Source organism: Meles meles, chromosome 3 (assembly GCF_922984935.1).
Source record: "Meles meles chromosome 3, mMelMel3.1 paternal haplotype, whole genome shotgun sequence".
NCBI classification, from domain to species: domain Eukaryota; kingdom Metazoa; phylum Chordata; class Mammalia; order Carnivora; family Mustelidae; genus Meles; species Meles meles.
This window is the reverse complement of record NC_060068.1, coordinates 117,169,842-117,184,038: the sequence shown is the minus strand read 5'-3', so window position 1 is coordinate 117,184,038 and position 14,197 is coordinate 117,169,842. Positions and strand designations below refer to the sequence as shown.

General features: G+C 40.6%; 1 protein-coding gene across 3 annotated transcripts in view; it reads left to right on the top strand.

Annotated features, from left to right (window-relative positions):
* The window catches only part of MEGF10 (multiple EGF like domains 10), a 212,602-nt gene extending 198,718 nt beyond the window's left edge, over positions 1–13,884 (top strand). For all 3 annotated transcript variants that reach the window (XM_046000699.1, XM_046000698.1, XM_046000697.1), the window contains 5 exons: positions 1,041–1,168; positions 2,490–2,613; positions 6,735–6,779; positions 7,786–7,992; positions 9,497–13,884. In XM_046000699.1, coding sequence (XP_045856655.1) covers positions 1,041–1,168; positions 2,490–2,613; positions 6,735–6,779; positions 7,786–7,992; positions 9,497–9,678 — 686 coding nt within the window. In that variant the 3' untranslated portion in view covers positions 9,679–13,884. The remainder of the gene's footprint in view (positions 1–1,040; positions 1,169–2,489; positions 2,614–6,734; positions 6,780–7,785; positions 7,993–9,496) is intronic.
* The last annotated feature ends 313 nt before the right edge of the window (positions 13,885–14,197 follow it).

Sequence of the window (14,197 nt, the reverse complement as noted above, 5' to 3'; positions counted from 1 at the left end):
AATCTTTCTAGGGGCGCCTGGGTGGCTCAGCGGGTTAAAGCCTCTGCCTTCAGCTCAGGTCATGATCCCAGGGTCCTGGGATCGAGCCCTGCATCGGGCTCTCTGCTTGGCTGGGAACCTGGTTCCTCTTCTCTCTCTCTCTGCCTGCCTCTCTGCCTACTTGTGGTCTCTATCTGTCAAATAAATAAATCTTTAAGAAAAAAAATAAATAAATAAAATCTTTCTGTCACATGTACCCAGAAATGTAAATTTTTAAGTGACATGCTCCTTCATCAGAGAAAGTAACCACTTAGGGGTGCTTGGGTGGCTTAGTCAGTTAGGTGACTCCTGATTTCAGCTCAGTTCGTGATCTCAGGGTTGGGAGATCGAGCCCCACATCAGATTCCACATTGAGCATGGAGTCTGCTTAAGGTTTTCTCTCTGCCCCTCCTCCCAGCCCACTCCTGCCCATGCTTGTTCTCTCCAAAGAAGGAGAAGGAGAAGAAAAAAAGGAAGAAGGAGGAAGAGGAGGTAGTGAGGAAGGGGAAGAAGAAGAGGAGGAAGGGGAAGGAGGAGAAGGAGAAGAAACCACTTAAATTAAGGAATTTATACACTTAAAGTAATTTGTTATTTTAGACAATTACTGTAGGATGGGTTACATGTTTATATATACACTGATTCTAGGGGAAATACCTAAAGCAGCTTATTTGCTTCATAGTGCATTTCTGGCACAGAATATTATGGCAAGAACTATAGGGTCTAAAAGATTAAAAAAAGATTTAAAAAAGAGGCAAGTTCCAGCAGACATAGCTACAAAGTGATGGCTTCCCAGGCGAAGGGGAGTTGTCTGAGGACACTTGCACGGTTTTCCAGGAAGCAGGTAGGAAGGCAGGCACCTGCTGCTTCTAGAAGCTTTGCTGCATATGCTGGGCAGGAGGGGATTCAGCCCAGCCTGTAATATAGAAGCGGTACAAACATTTGTTCTGATTATTTTGCTTCCCGTTGATCCACACAGACTTAGGGGAGCCTGTCACCTTAACCGTTTCCTTCTCTTCTTACAGAAACCCTTCCCCACAGCAATGGGGGAAGCGCCAACAGTCATTACTTCACCAACCCCAGTTATCACACGCTTACCCAGTGCGCCACATCCCCTCATGTCAACAACAGGGACAGGATGACCATCACTAAGGTGAGAGGAAGTGACTCCTAGGCCCTGAAGTGGGGCAGGGAAGAGAAAGGATAGGAGGGAGCATGGAGGGAGGGCTGCAGCTCTGGGCACTTTACATCTCTTACCTGGTTGAGTGCATATTAGAATCTCAAGTTTACTGGTGACAAATCCGGGTGGTGGGGAGTTACATTCACTTTGAAACAGAGCTCCCCAGTTCATGAGGGAGGCAGTTGGAGCATGAGTCATGGTCTCCTTGTCTCCAATTTGTACTGGTTCCGGTGTAAGCCTTTGGAATAATGTTTCTGATATTGCCTGAGGTTTTAAAATGATGTCTCAGAGCTGACCTTAGCAGACTCCATCCTGGGTCCTTTCTTTTGTCTTTTCAGACCACCTGTCTTCCCGTGCCCTGCCGGGTCCCCCGTCCTTTCTTCACAAAAACAGCTGCATGTGTTGATTTAGGTTGAACCACAGGAAATTGCTTTTTTGTGGGTCAAAAATGATCAAATAGAAACTATGTGCCAAGCATTTCTAATCAATCTGCAAATATAAATTCATTTCATCTTCACATCGATCCTATGACTCAAGAGTGATTGTTTTCCTCATTTTATAAGTACACAGAGAGGGTGGACGCCTAGGACTGCTCCTCCCATACCACTCACCTCACCCCCAGTCTCCTTGAGGACGCTTGGAAATTCCAAGCATTTCTTCCTTCTGACTTCCCAAATTATATTTATAATCTCCATTGTCATATTCTGGCTCTCTGCTAGACAAAAACCAAGCTAGTCAAATTAATTCCATTGCAATTAAATTAATGCTGCTGGATTTTAATTATGGCGCCTAATAGTTAAATAGCCCCTAATAGTTAAATAGCCCTTCCCATTCCCTTGAGACTTCCATGTTCATCATTGCATTTGTTCTCCTACATATTCAGGGAAGGAGGCGAAGTACATAATCTTATCCTCATGTTTATTGCTAAGAAAATGGCTCAGAGTCACTGGTGACTCATAAAAAATCATAGTGTTTGACAGGAGAGCTCCAACCAAGAATTTAACTTTTTTAAATTCAAAGTTCCATGTACCTTAACTCAAGTAAAGTTGAATGGGCACAGAGTGACTAAGGGAGATGAAGAATTTGAGACAGTAGGGGAATAGTTGGTGCCGAGGGACGGATACTCCTACTGCCCTCTAATTCCCACCCCATGATGACCTCTGTTCCCTTGCGTGGCCTCCTTGAAGAACCAGCCCTTGATCCATGCCCCAGATGTCCTTTCCCACATCTGTAACACTGCGCTGGGCTATGCTATGTTCTCTTTTTACATCTTGATGGTTTATATTTTTAACAGTCGAAGAACAATCAGCTATTTGTAAATCTGAAAAATGTGAATCCTGGGAAGAGAGGCCCAGTGGCGGACTGCACGGGAACACTGCCAGCAGACTGGAAACATGGCGGCTACCTCAATGAGCTTGGCAAGTTCTCCCAACATCCATCCTCAACAAGCTCCCTTATCTTCTAGTCCCCTCAGATAGTCATAGATTTATGATGTGCCAAAGAGATCTATTGGAAATATGCATGAAAAAAACAGAATGATAGAATTATACCTAATGCCTGTGTGGGGCTTATTAATGTCCTGGGTTCTTTATCTACCCAACAAACATTTATTAAGGTCCTAGTGTGTGCCAGGAATTGATAAAGAGAGATGAGAATCTCTGCCTGCTTGTAGCTCCCATTCTAACTCTACATATATTAATTTACATGATTCTCGCAAGTACTCTGATAAGTAGGTACTGTTAGTGTCATCATCATGTCCATGTAACAGTTGAGAAACTGAGTCAAAAAGAGGTTAAGTCCCCTGAGAAAAGTCTTAAAGCCTATTAAATGATAGAGCTGGGATCTGAATCCTGTCAGGCTGGTACCAGGATGTGTGTTCCCCTTTGCTGTCTTTTAATATGGGGTACCCATACTTGAGGGCTGCTTCCCCTTTAGGTGAGGAAATGAAGATATCAACAGGAATATAGTCAGTGCTACTCAAACATTTTGGAATCAGACCCGCTTCATACTCTTGAAAGTTATCAGGAGCTCTGAAGAGCTTCTTTCAATATGGGTTATATCTATTGATACCACATTACAAATTAAAACTGAGACCACTTAAAAGAGTTATTTATTGCTTTGTTTATAGTAACAGTAATTAATTTCATGATAATGTAAAACACATTTTTATGAAAAAACCCCCACATTTTCTGAAACAAAAACAAATTAGTGAGAAGAGTGGCACTGTTTTACATTTGTTGGATCTCTTTAACATCTGGCTTCAGAGAAGATGGATTCTCATATCTGCTTCTCCATTCAGTCATTGGTGATCCCACGCTTGGTGCTGCTCTTAGACAACCACCATGCACTTGAGAGAGAACAAGAGTGAAACAGGCAAATAATGTCGATGTATTATGAGAACAGTCTTGATTTGTGGGCCTTCTGGAAAGGGGATGAGGCCTCCTGGGCCAGCCTTAAAGAGCTGCTGTGATACCCCACTGAGTGAACTGTGCCATTACCAAGCCATTGCCCCTGATTTCAGGGAGGTGCTTGATGAATCTGTAACTGATATGTGCTCACCTTATGGATAGCAAACCTTTTTTTGTATTTATTTGATGGTGGAGTGGCCAGGAAAACCCAGTTAAATTTGAATTTAAGGTAAGCAACAAATATTTTTAGTATAAATATATCCCAAAAGTTGCTGGGGGCATACTTACCCTAAAAATTATTTGTTGTTTCTCTGAAATTCAAATTGAAATGTCCTTCCTTTGTTTTTATTTGCTGAATCTGACAACCTTACTGGATGGGCCCTTCTGTGAATCTTGCTTTTTAGAGGAATAAACTGGGAAGCACAGAGAGGTTAACTTCTTGCGCAGGATTTCATGGAAGGAAGAGGGTAAAGCCAGGTCTCAAAGTTCATCTTCCACTCTTTCTGAGAACACCATATATGCCAAATTACCTAAGCCGGATAGAGGAACCAGTCCGTATGTGCTCCGGAATCCCCTATTACTGTAGAAATGTAAATGTTAAAGTAGGAAAACAAATACAAATTCTTAACTTTTGTCTGCATTCTCTATCCACATTATCAAATAGCTGTGCATTTCTGAACATGGTCAAATTATTTAGATACCAGATTCACAGTATACTTATCGGTCAAATCATTTAACATCAGAGGGATTTCTTGTGGCTCCAAGGAATATGTGAGTTGATATCAGCAAAGTACTAGCTGGCACTAATGAGGGAAAAGTTCTCTTACTCCACTTTCACCTGCTACATGTGGTCCTAACTCTAGGACCCAGTCCCTGCAGTGGTAACATACAAACTTCTCTGCTTTTTGTCTCCTTAAGACCCACCAGACTGAGAATGTAACATCTTCATTGGAAATCCTGGGTCTCCTTCATGAGTTTCCATCCAAGAGCAATTCTACATTTAATGTCCCTTTATAGTTGTTGGCCAGAAAAGGTCTTCCCTTACAATGGACAGGATAGGGCACACTATGGATGCTGAAAAGCACACTATGGATGTGCTTGACGTGATGGAGAAGTTGTTGTGATGTTGTCTGAAAGAGCTCTGAACCTGGCACAAAAAGCCCTGAGGTCGACTCCTGGTTCTGTATATGGCACTGGGCTAATCACCCCCACGAAGAAGATCCATTCATTTGTGGCATAGAGATAGTGATCATGTTGTGACTTGTTGTATGAATTAGATTAAGCCAAGCATTTGAAAGCATCTATCCAGGGATTGGAACAAATGGGAGTTTATATGAGGAACCCCGCCTGCTCCCTTATTAAAACAGCCTCCAGAGAGAACCTGGCAGGCATGCTGGTGTCACGGTGCCACTCTTGTTCCCTAATTTACTCTCCACCTCAGGCTGCTCCTCTCCTGAGCCTCTTGGGGGAATGCTAGCCGTTACACAGCTAAGATCAAGATGGACAGCTAACAAGACTTTGCTAAAGTCTGGAGACAGCTAAGTGAATCTTTCATAGGGAGTTCTCAGAGGCCACAGGTCCTACCCTTCTTCATGCGGTCCCTTTACAAAGATCTGGGAATCCCTAAGACCACCCTCAGGATCCATAATTTGGCAGAAAGAATGATAGAACTCCCTGCGAGCTGTTATACTCATGGTTAGAGTTTATCACAGCCAAAGGATACAGGTGAAAATCAGCCAAGGGAAGAGACACAGTGGGCAGAGTCAAGGAAAGTTCCAAGCCAGAAGCTTCCAGTTGTCCTTTCCCAGTGGAATCATGGAAATTGCTAACTTTTCCTGGCTACAGTATATACAAGATGCATGAAGTGTTTATTACCAGCCAAGGAAACTCACTTCAGCCTTGGTGTCTAGAATTTTTATGAGAGTTTGGTAAGGTCAACATGGCTGACCGCCCATGTGGTTGACCTTTTGACCAGCCCATCTGGAGATGGAGCTGACATGAAGTGGCCCAAACCCCCTCCCATAAATCTCTTTGTTACACTACCCAGTGTAGTCCTAGGCCCCAGGTAAACAAAAACACTGTTACTGGGTGGGATAGTCCAAGGACTTAGAGATCCCCTCCCAGGAACTAAGGGCAAAGGCCAGAGCTTACTTTGATTAGGTTAAATCACTATTCATCCTCATCCTACCTCCCTGCATAATTGGGCACCTTTCCCACCAGCTGGGAGCATGGCTAGGCTTCACAACCCAGACCCAAGAGAGAGGAAATATTCTCTGAGAAAAGAGGACATTCCTATGTCCTGTCCCACGATATTAGACACACCCACTCCCTTTAAGGGATGCTCCTTCTTCACAAAAGTGTGTCCTCCAGGACATCAGAACTTGAGTCAACTACCACTCTAAGGGACACATGCACAAGTGGCAGGGGGTCGTCCCCTAGCCATTCTCCTACTTATTTGAATATTTGTCATTAGTCATTACTCTCTATTTCTAATGTAAGGCTATAATATTTCTTTAAAAGATCATGGAAGAGACCTTGGAATGCCTCCATGTAAACTGAAGCTGGGGGTTGTAGGACACATTCTGTGTTACCATTCATTTTTACAGCACCTCAGAGTTTAGGACCCCTTTTCACGCGGTCTAGTTCACTAATGATCACACCAGCCCTGTTTGGAAAGCAGGTTTCGTTTTCCTCATTTTAGAGATAAAAAAAAAAATTGACAGAGAGGGAGCTGAACATCTTGCTCAAAGTCATATGGTGAGCGAGTGATGAAATTGAAGTCCTTTGTCTCAGTTCTAGCCCTGGCTATGTCCTTTCCACAGTGCGACCTTGAATCAAGTATACCAATTCACCCATGCCTTATTTCCTACCTGTACTGATCAGCCTTTCCCAAAGTCACTGGAAATGAGTAGGAGGATGATCTGAATGATATATATGTGTATTTTAAATTCTAAGTGCTAAAAATATCAAGCATGAGCAACCTGGTAACAAAGGTTTGAAAAGCCGCACTCTTGGTTATTTCTTGCAGTGGGGAGATCGTAGGTGCCCAAACCATCTAGGACCTTGGAATATTAGATGGGTTTTCTCTTGTTTCCAGATCTCACTGGGGATTTTTTTCTTCTTTATCACAGGAGCTTTTGGACTTGACAGAAGCTATATGGGAAAATCCTTGAAAGGTATGGTGTAAACTTAAGGAAGAAATACATCTATCAGAATCATAATTTTAAAAACAGTTTATATCAGAGACTGAAATAATTGGTTAAACAAGCAAGAGTGGCAGTGTAGAGAAAATGGTCAGTTGTCGGTGTGTTTAATTACACCACCAGATACACAGACATGTTTGACTGAGGTCAAGAGCGTGACCTTAGGTGCGTGGTGTTAGAGCATAAGTCTGGGGGAACAAAGGTTTCCATTTGCTGGGAAAACACTCATATTTCTTTGGAAAAGATATAGGACTTACGGAGAGAGAGAAGTGTATGAAAAAGGAAATAGCAAGGAAAACAAGAGCTCAGCATCTTTACATGAATAACTTCATGTGCCCAGTCCTGAGGTTTATTTTTTTTTAGATTTTTATTTATTTATTTGACAGATAGAGATCACAAGTAGGGAGCGAGGCAGGCGGAGAGAGAGAGAGGAGGAAGCAGGCTCCCTGCCAAGCAGAGAGCCCGATGCGGGGCTCGATCCCAGAACCCTGGGATCATGACCTGAGCGAAAGGCAGAGGCTTTAACCCACTGAGCCACCCAGGCGCCCCCCAGTCCTGAGGTTTTACAAGGAAGTCTCACGCACGTCACAAAGGCCTCCCTCACCACGATGATAGAACTTTCTTGTGCTCCCAGGGACATCCACAGGTGGTTTCTTGATTGAAGCCTCTGAGAATTCAGAGCCTATTAGTAAATTAGAATGGAATTAGTTTTGAGTGTGAAACAAAATCAAAAACGAAATCAAATCCACAATGTTTTACATTGATACTCACCTGAAAGAGGAACTAAAAATTATGGATGGGTAATTTTAAAGCAGATTGTCTCCAAAACAGGTGGAAAATGTATGGTGTTGTTGTTGGTATATATAATTATAAAAAACTAGCTACAAAGAGAAAGAAGTAACCTGAGTATATTACCACCTAGAGAAAAATTAATGTCCCTGCAATAGCATTTGCTTTTCTCCCCCATCTCTCTTCACAGATCTGGGAAAGAATTCTGAATATAATTCAAGTAACTGCTCCCTAAGCAGTTCTGAAAACCCATATGCCACTATTAAAGACCCACCTGTACTTATCCCCAAAAACTCAGAGTGTGGCTATGTGGAGATGAAGTCACCAGCACGGAGAGATTCCCCCTATGCAGAGATCAATAACTCAACTTCAGCCAACAAGAATGTCTATGAAGTTGGTGAGTTCCCCTAACCAAAGAAAGAACCTAATATAGGAATTTTTAAAAACAGTTTTAAAGTCCTTGAGCATAGAGTAATAGTTCTTAAAAACATGATTGAAGACACTGGTCTGTATTTTCAAAGCAACCTGTGTTTTCAGTGACCATATTAATTGGTGTCAAATAAATTTTTAAGGGAAAAGAAAATAGCATTTAGCAAAATTAAGTAAATTTTCTTTATCTCTCACTTGGCTGTCCATCTTTTGTTTTGTAACCATAGTGACTATTTGAGCACACCTGTGGAATAGCGTATGTCTCACATTAGCTCTTGTGTGGAGTTAGCCTAAACAAATAGTTCAAGGGGATGAAACAGGTGTTTCTACTTCCTGGTTGCATATTCATTACATTAATGCTTTTAGCAGGATGGAAACATTTTACTTTTAAATTTCTCTGATATATTGGTAATATTCTTGGATGTGAATGGGATGGAAATTAATAAGAATTCAATTTAAAATTAGAATTATTTTGATTGCCCCTTACAAATACCATTTGGGGAAAGTTGAAACACATCAGAGCTGTCACTGGGTAGGTAGAGTAGGGCTATGTATTTTAGTTTTTTTTTTTTTCCTCTGTGTCTCTCTCAAGTTTATGATTTAAACTTTAAAAAATTCTCTATTACTTATTAACTTATAAATGAAGTAGCTAATTTAGCTCCAATTGCTAGTAATTAATTTATGTCACAGACATGTCTTGAAAAGATAACTTCTTAAAGAATTAAGACAGCTTTTTTTTTTTAATGGGAGATATAGTGACCCAAATTTATTTTTTTATTTTTTTTTAAAGATTTATTTATTTGACAGATAGAGATTACAAGTAGGCAGAGTGGCAGGCAGAGAGAGAGAGAGAGGAGGAAGCAGGCTCCCAGCTAAGCAGAGAGCCCGATGCGGGGCTCGATCCCAGGACCCTGGGATCATGACCTGAGCTGAAGGCAGAGGCTTTAACCCGCTGAGCCACCCAGGTGCCCCCCCAAATTTATTTTTTTAAAGTCAGTTACAATCCCCCTTTGCACCGTCTGGTAAACCTACCACTTTAACATGGGAACTCAACTGAGAGCCAGGGTCCTGAGTCCTAAAGTCACCTTGTTAAGTATTTCCATGAATTGAGTTACCCTGGAAGGACCTCAGTCTTCTCACCTATGGGGTAAATGGTTTGGACTAGATTCTCTACAAAGTGCTTTTCAGACAACGATTCACAGCCAGGGTTTCTGTCTAGACCCTGGGCGTCTTCATCCCAGCCCTGCGGGCACCTTTTTGTTCAGAACTCCACTGTACACATCAGCTGGTCTGACAGATGTAGAGTAGCCACCTCAATGTCATTATAAAACCCTCCTTTGTTCATTAAAATAACGTTTCTTTACATTTTTAGAAGTGCTCCTCCTATCTGTGTGAGATTTGCAAGAAATGCCATTCTATTCTTTTTAAAATTTTCCATTGCTGATAAATTAATGTGTCCCTGGTTGTCACAGAACCTACAGTGAGTGTTGTCCAAGGAATATTCAGCAATAATGGGCATCTCACCCAGGATCCATACGACCTCCCAAAGAACAGTCACATCCCTTGCCATTATGACCTGCTGCCAGTCCGAGACAGTTCACCCTCCCCCAAGCGAGAGGATGGCGGCAGCGGCAGCAGCAGCAGCAGTGAATGACACCAAAGGACTGCTCGGTAGCCGCTGTAACAGTTTCCAGAACTGCAGTTCGGTTCTTCTCCATCTCAAGTTTGCCACCTTAGGTGAATGTTAATCTACTTGGTAGGCAACTGTTGGACACGAACCAGAAAGCTCAAAGCTAAGGCTGACTGACCGTAGGTCCACCTTGTACAGGTGGCTCGGAAGGAGAGATCAATGTGACTTCGTATTCTTCTAAGCGTTAGAACTGCACTCGTGAAGCATGACTTCCTATAAAATCTGGGCTGAACGCATGACTGCGCAGAGGTCTTTGGGAGGGAGTCATGGGGTACGGTGGCTATTGGCATTATGGCTTGAACAATTAAAATTTAAATATTCTCTTTCTCATTTGCATTGCAGACCTGTACCGAGGATTGTGCAGTTATCATAAAATCTAGTGTGAATCACTAAACATGTAGAAGAGAAGGGGCATAGTATTGAGTCCTTATGTTTATTTTTTTCAGCTGGACTCAGACTTATAGGGATAATAGGAACCCAGGAAGAAATGTTCTGTCAAGTGGCATCCCTGGAGAGACTTTGAGTAAACTCTAGAATTGGTTAGCCCATTTAAATATGAAAACTTTAGACTTTTTTTTAGGATGAAGAAATGAAAAATTAGACTTATTTTAGAAGTAGTAGAGGTATTTCAGGAATCAGTATACAGGTGTGGTTGGCAGAGGGTTATCTACTTGAACCCTTGGCCCACTTTTGATCCATGATGTCATTCTGATCGTTGTCCCTTTCATACATATTCACCACTGAAGGTCCGTAACATATCAACAATTATTTCATAAATATGGAAATGAAATAGTTTTATTTTTGACAGACCGGATTAAACGAGTGTATAATGATTGGAAAAGGTTGTAAATCTTAGGTGTAAGAAGACGCTTCGGTTTTGTAAACCATTAGTAACACATGCTGTAATATAGAATTAGCAGAAAGTTTTGATTAACTTTTCCCTAGAAGTGACCGGAATATTTTTGTGCATATTTGAGAAAAGGGCACTTTCCTTTTATTAATTGTTGATTTAGAGAAACTATGCTTAAGCTGGTCTTTTGCATTGCTAATATGACATGTACCCCATTTTTCATTAATTTGTATTTCTGTTTTTAAGTTGTATATTCTATGTTTTGTAGTGCTTGGATTGTTAATGAAAAAAATTATATTATATGTTCATTGTTTCTTGTATTATTGCCACTTATCTTTTTGCTTGATAAAATGCATTGTCCTTTTTTTTCTTTTAGAGGGAGGAGATGAAAATCCATAAATCAAATCTATTAAAATTGGTCATTACTAAAATTGCAAAGTAACCGTGGGTGAGTGGCTTATAATCGAAATAGAGAAGCTTTTTAATATTAATGGAGCTCCTTTTGATCTGTGGGTTCCGAATCTTGGTTAAGCCAGGGGAGTGAGGGGAGTGAGGAGCTGTTCATTATGGAACGAGTACCACAGACTGGTCTTACTGAAGACCTTCGTTGGGAGGATCACACAATTGATCTTCCAAACTGGGACACTTATGAGTGTAAATGAGGGCATTATGAATATTTAATCCACAGTGGGCGTAAATCTGGACTGTCCCAAGCAAACCAGAACGGATGCTCATCCTTTGCACACCTGTCACGCACTAACATTTTTCACTTCAAGGTAGTTGTCTGAAGAGAATGCCAACGTGATGCAAGAAAGCCGGTTTCTCCTGAGCGAGCAGAAGGTCTGAAAAGCTGCATGAGGAAGCAACTTCATGAGACGAAACAGTGGCTGTGAATCTTTAAAGACATGAAACCCTATGTGGTGTCTCAGTGAGTCAGTTGACAAATATGTTTTGTGCACCCATACGGCTAGGCATTGTCCCTGCCAGTTATCAAGTTGGGGTATCCAGTGAGTTCACATTACATACCTGCCCCTGTGATGACGGTTTGGTCAGGGAGATGATACACACCTTGGACATTCACTCCTTTAATGGCTGTTTCTTGCCAAGAGCCCCAAAGTTAATTCAAGGACATCTTGAATTACCTGGAACACACCTTGGAAACAATTGGTTCATTTCAACAGTTACCCTTTGGCTGACTGTTGGCTCTAGGGGGGTAAGTAGGCATTTGACTGAGACACTTGTGGGTCAATAGCCACGAAAAGTCCTTTCTGGTAAGAAAAAAAATCTTTTCCCCCTTCTTTTTAAGAAGCATCTCTTCATTGCTCCACGATACATTTGAATTTCCCCATAATGCTCTCAACATAGTTAAAAAAAACAACAACAACAACCTTTTTTTCCCTCATTATGTTACCCAAAAAACACCAAAATCCTGAAAGCTTCCTGTGCAAAGACAAGAGCATCTTAAGCAGAAAGCCGGACAGCAGATGTGGACTCTGAAGGAGCGTGGCCATCCCTCCCTGTGCATTCTCTCTGCTAGACCAGCTGCTCAGGATTGATGCTGTCCTGACACCATATTTGTATCAGAGGTGAGTCTTGCTCACCAGAGCTCACTCAAGATTTTTCAAAACATCAATTACACATAGAGCCTTTTGGAGATTGTAAAAACAGCATGGTGTATTTGGAGAGGTCTAGTTGAGAAGCCAAACTTCCTAGATATTTTGATCTAGATTTGGGTAAGGAAAGAACTTCTTTTGTCAGAATGAAAATTAAAAGACAAAAGGACCTGGCAAGTTCCCCGCCCCTCACCCCCGAAATTGCCACCTTTTGGACCCTTGCAGATATATGAAATGTAATTTATTGACGATGTCATTCTTCATACACCGTGAATCTATTCTCATGACCTTTGAGCTCATTCATTTGGGACCCTAAGATTAATTTCTTCCTCATATCCTACATCGGTCAGAGCAGTGAATATGCTTGGCAATACCAAGGAAAACCCATTCACGTCAGAATGTCAGCCAAACTCTTCTTTTCCTAGAGGGAGATATGGCAGACAATTTATAAACTGTTTGTATTTATAGATAAATACACCAAAAGTGGCCCAACTAACAGTTTATATATTAACTTTAATATGGAGAATATGTTACTTATAGTGAATTATATGATAAGGAATATTTCATAATTATTTACAGTGCTTGATATAAATTCCTCTCACATGCTATAGTAGTTATGCCAAGAGAGAGTTTAATATGTTTAGCATTATCTCTATGGTAAATTATATTCACCAATTTTAGGAAAGCCAATGTAGAATTTTGTAAGATAGTTATAACCTGTCCCGGCCAACTCCATTAGCACAACCACCATGTGCTGTGAGAAATGTGAACCACTTTATGAAAATGTGGACCATCCAAAGAGCCACAGCAGTACTTGACAATTACTGGGGAGTTTTAAACCATAAGTATTGAAAAAGTTGCATAGGAGTATTACATTATTAATTCATGTCAATATTAGAAGTCCAGTTACCACTTAGAATAAGATGAAGTCATAAAAATTGCGTCTTAAGGTTATTTTTTTTAGATAACCAATCTTCTATCTTCAGGAAATGTCTTTATTATTCCAACTCAGTATTTAATAGATATTTTGATCTTCAAAGCTTTACGTCATGGCAGTGTATACAGATGGGCAAGTGTGAGTCACGAGGTGTGGATGAGTGCTCATTTCTTCACTAAGATGTACAGCAAACTGCCCTTTTAGGGTTTTCTGACACTGGGTCTGCCTGTTTTCATTCAGTATTTAGTTTAGGCTTCCTTTTGATATGAACAAATCGCAACATATATTTTTAAAAGGAAAAAATTCAACTACGTAAGAATTTTCCTGATTGTAGCAAACAAAAAATGCTTTCAGTGTGAAAATCTCTCTCTTTTCCAAAGATGGTAAATTCTGGTCAGTATTAGCTTTCGTTGTCATTTATATCACCAAATGAGTATAGATTAATGCAATAAACTTTCTAATAAAAAAACTTCAAAGTGGTGTTTATTTCTATGTGTGATTCAATTGTTAATTAATGAGAAGAAAAAAAACCTTATGATCTCACTTGAAAAATTAGTATTTTTTCATTGGTAGCCCCATAGCACTTTATATAGACATGTAACAACCATTGTATTTTATTATATTTAATTGCTCAAGCATCTACTTTCCCTTCAGACTGCTTGTTCTTTAAGGACAGAGGCAATGTATTGTACATATTTGGATTCCAGCAACCCAGGTTAGTGGCTGAGAGTCAAGTCCTCTGTAAATAGCTTTAGGTCATCTTATGTGAATTTGTTTCTTAAATCTCTGTGGCTTGTTAATTCCTTACTTTATAATTAAAACATTTCTGCAGCATCCACTTTATAGTGCTGTGTTCTAGAGATCAAATATGAATAAAACATTGCTTCTTCTCTCAATTACTGTTTGTTTACTGAGGGCCCGAGTGCCAAGCACAGTTGGGGATACAGGAAAATATGATACATGAGCTATTTTAAACCTATTATTTAATTAGGGAAATAAATCATTTTATGAGCCGTGTGACTTTGGTAAGTTACTTAACTTCCCAGGGCCTTGGTTCCTAGATTATAATATGTTAGAAAGAAT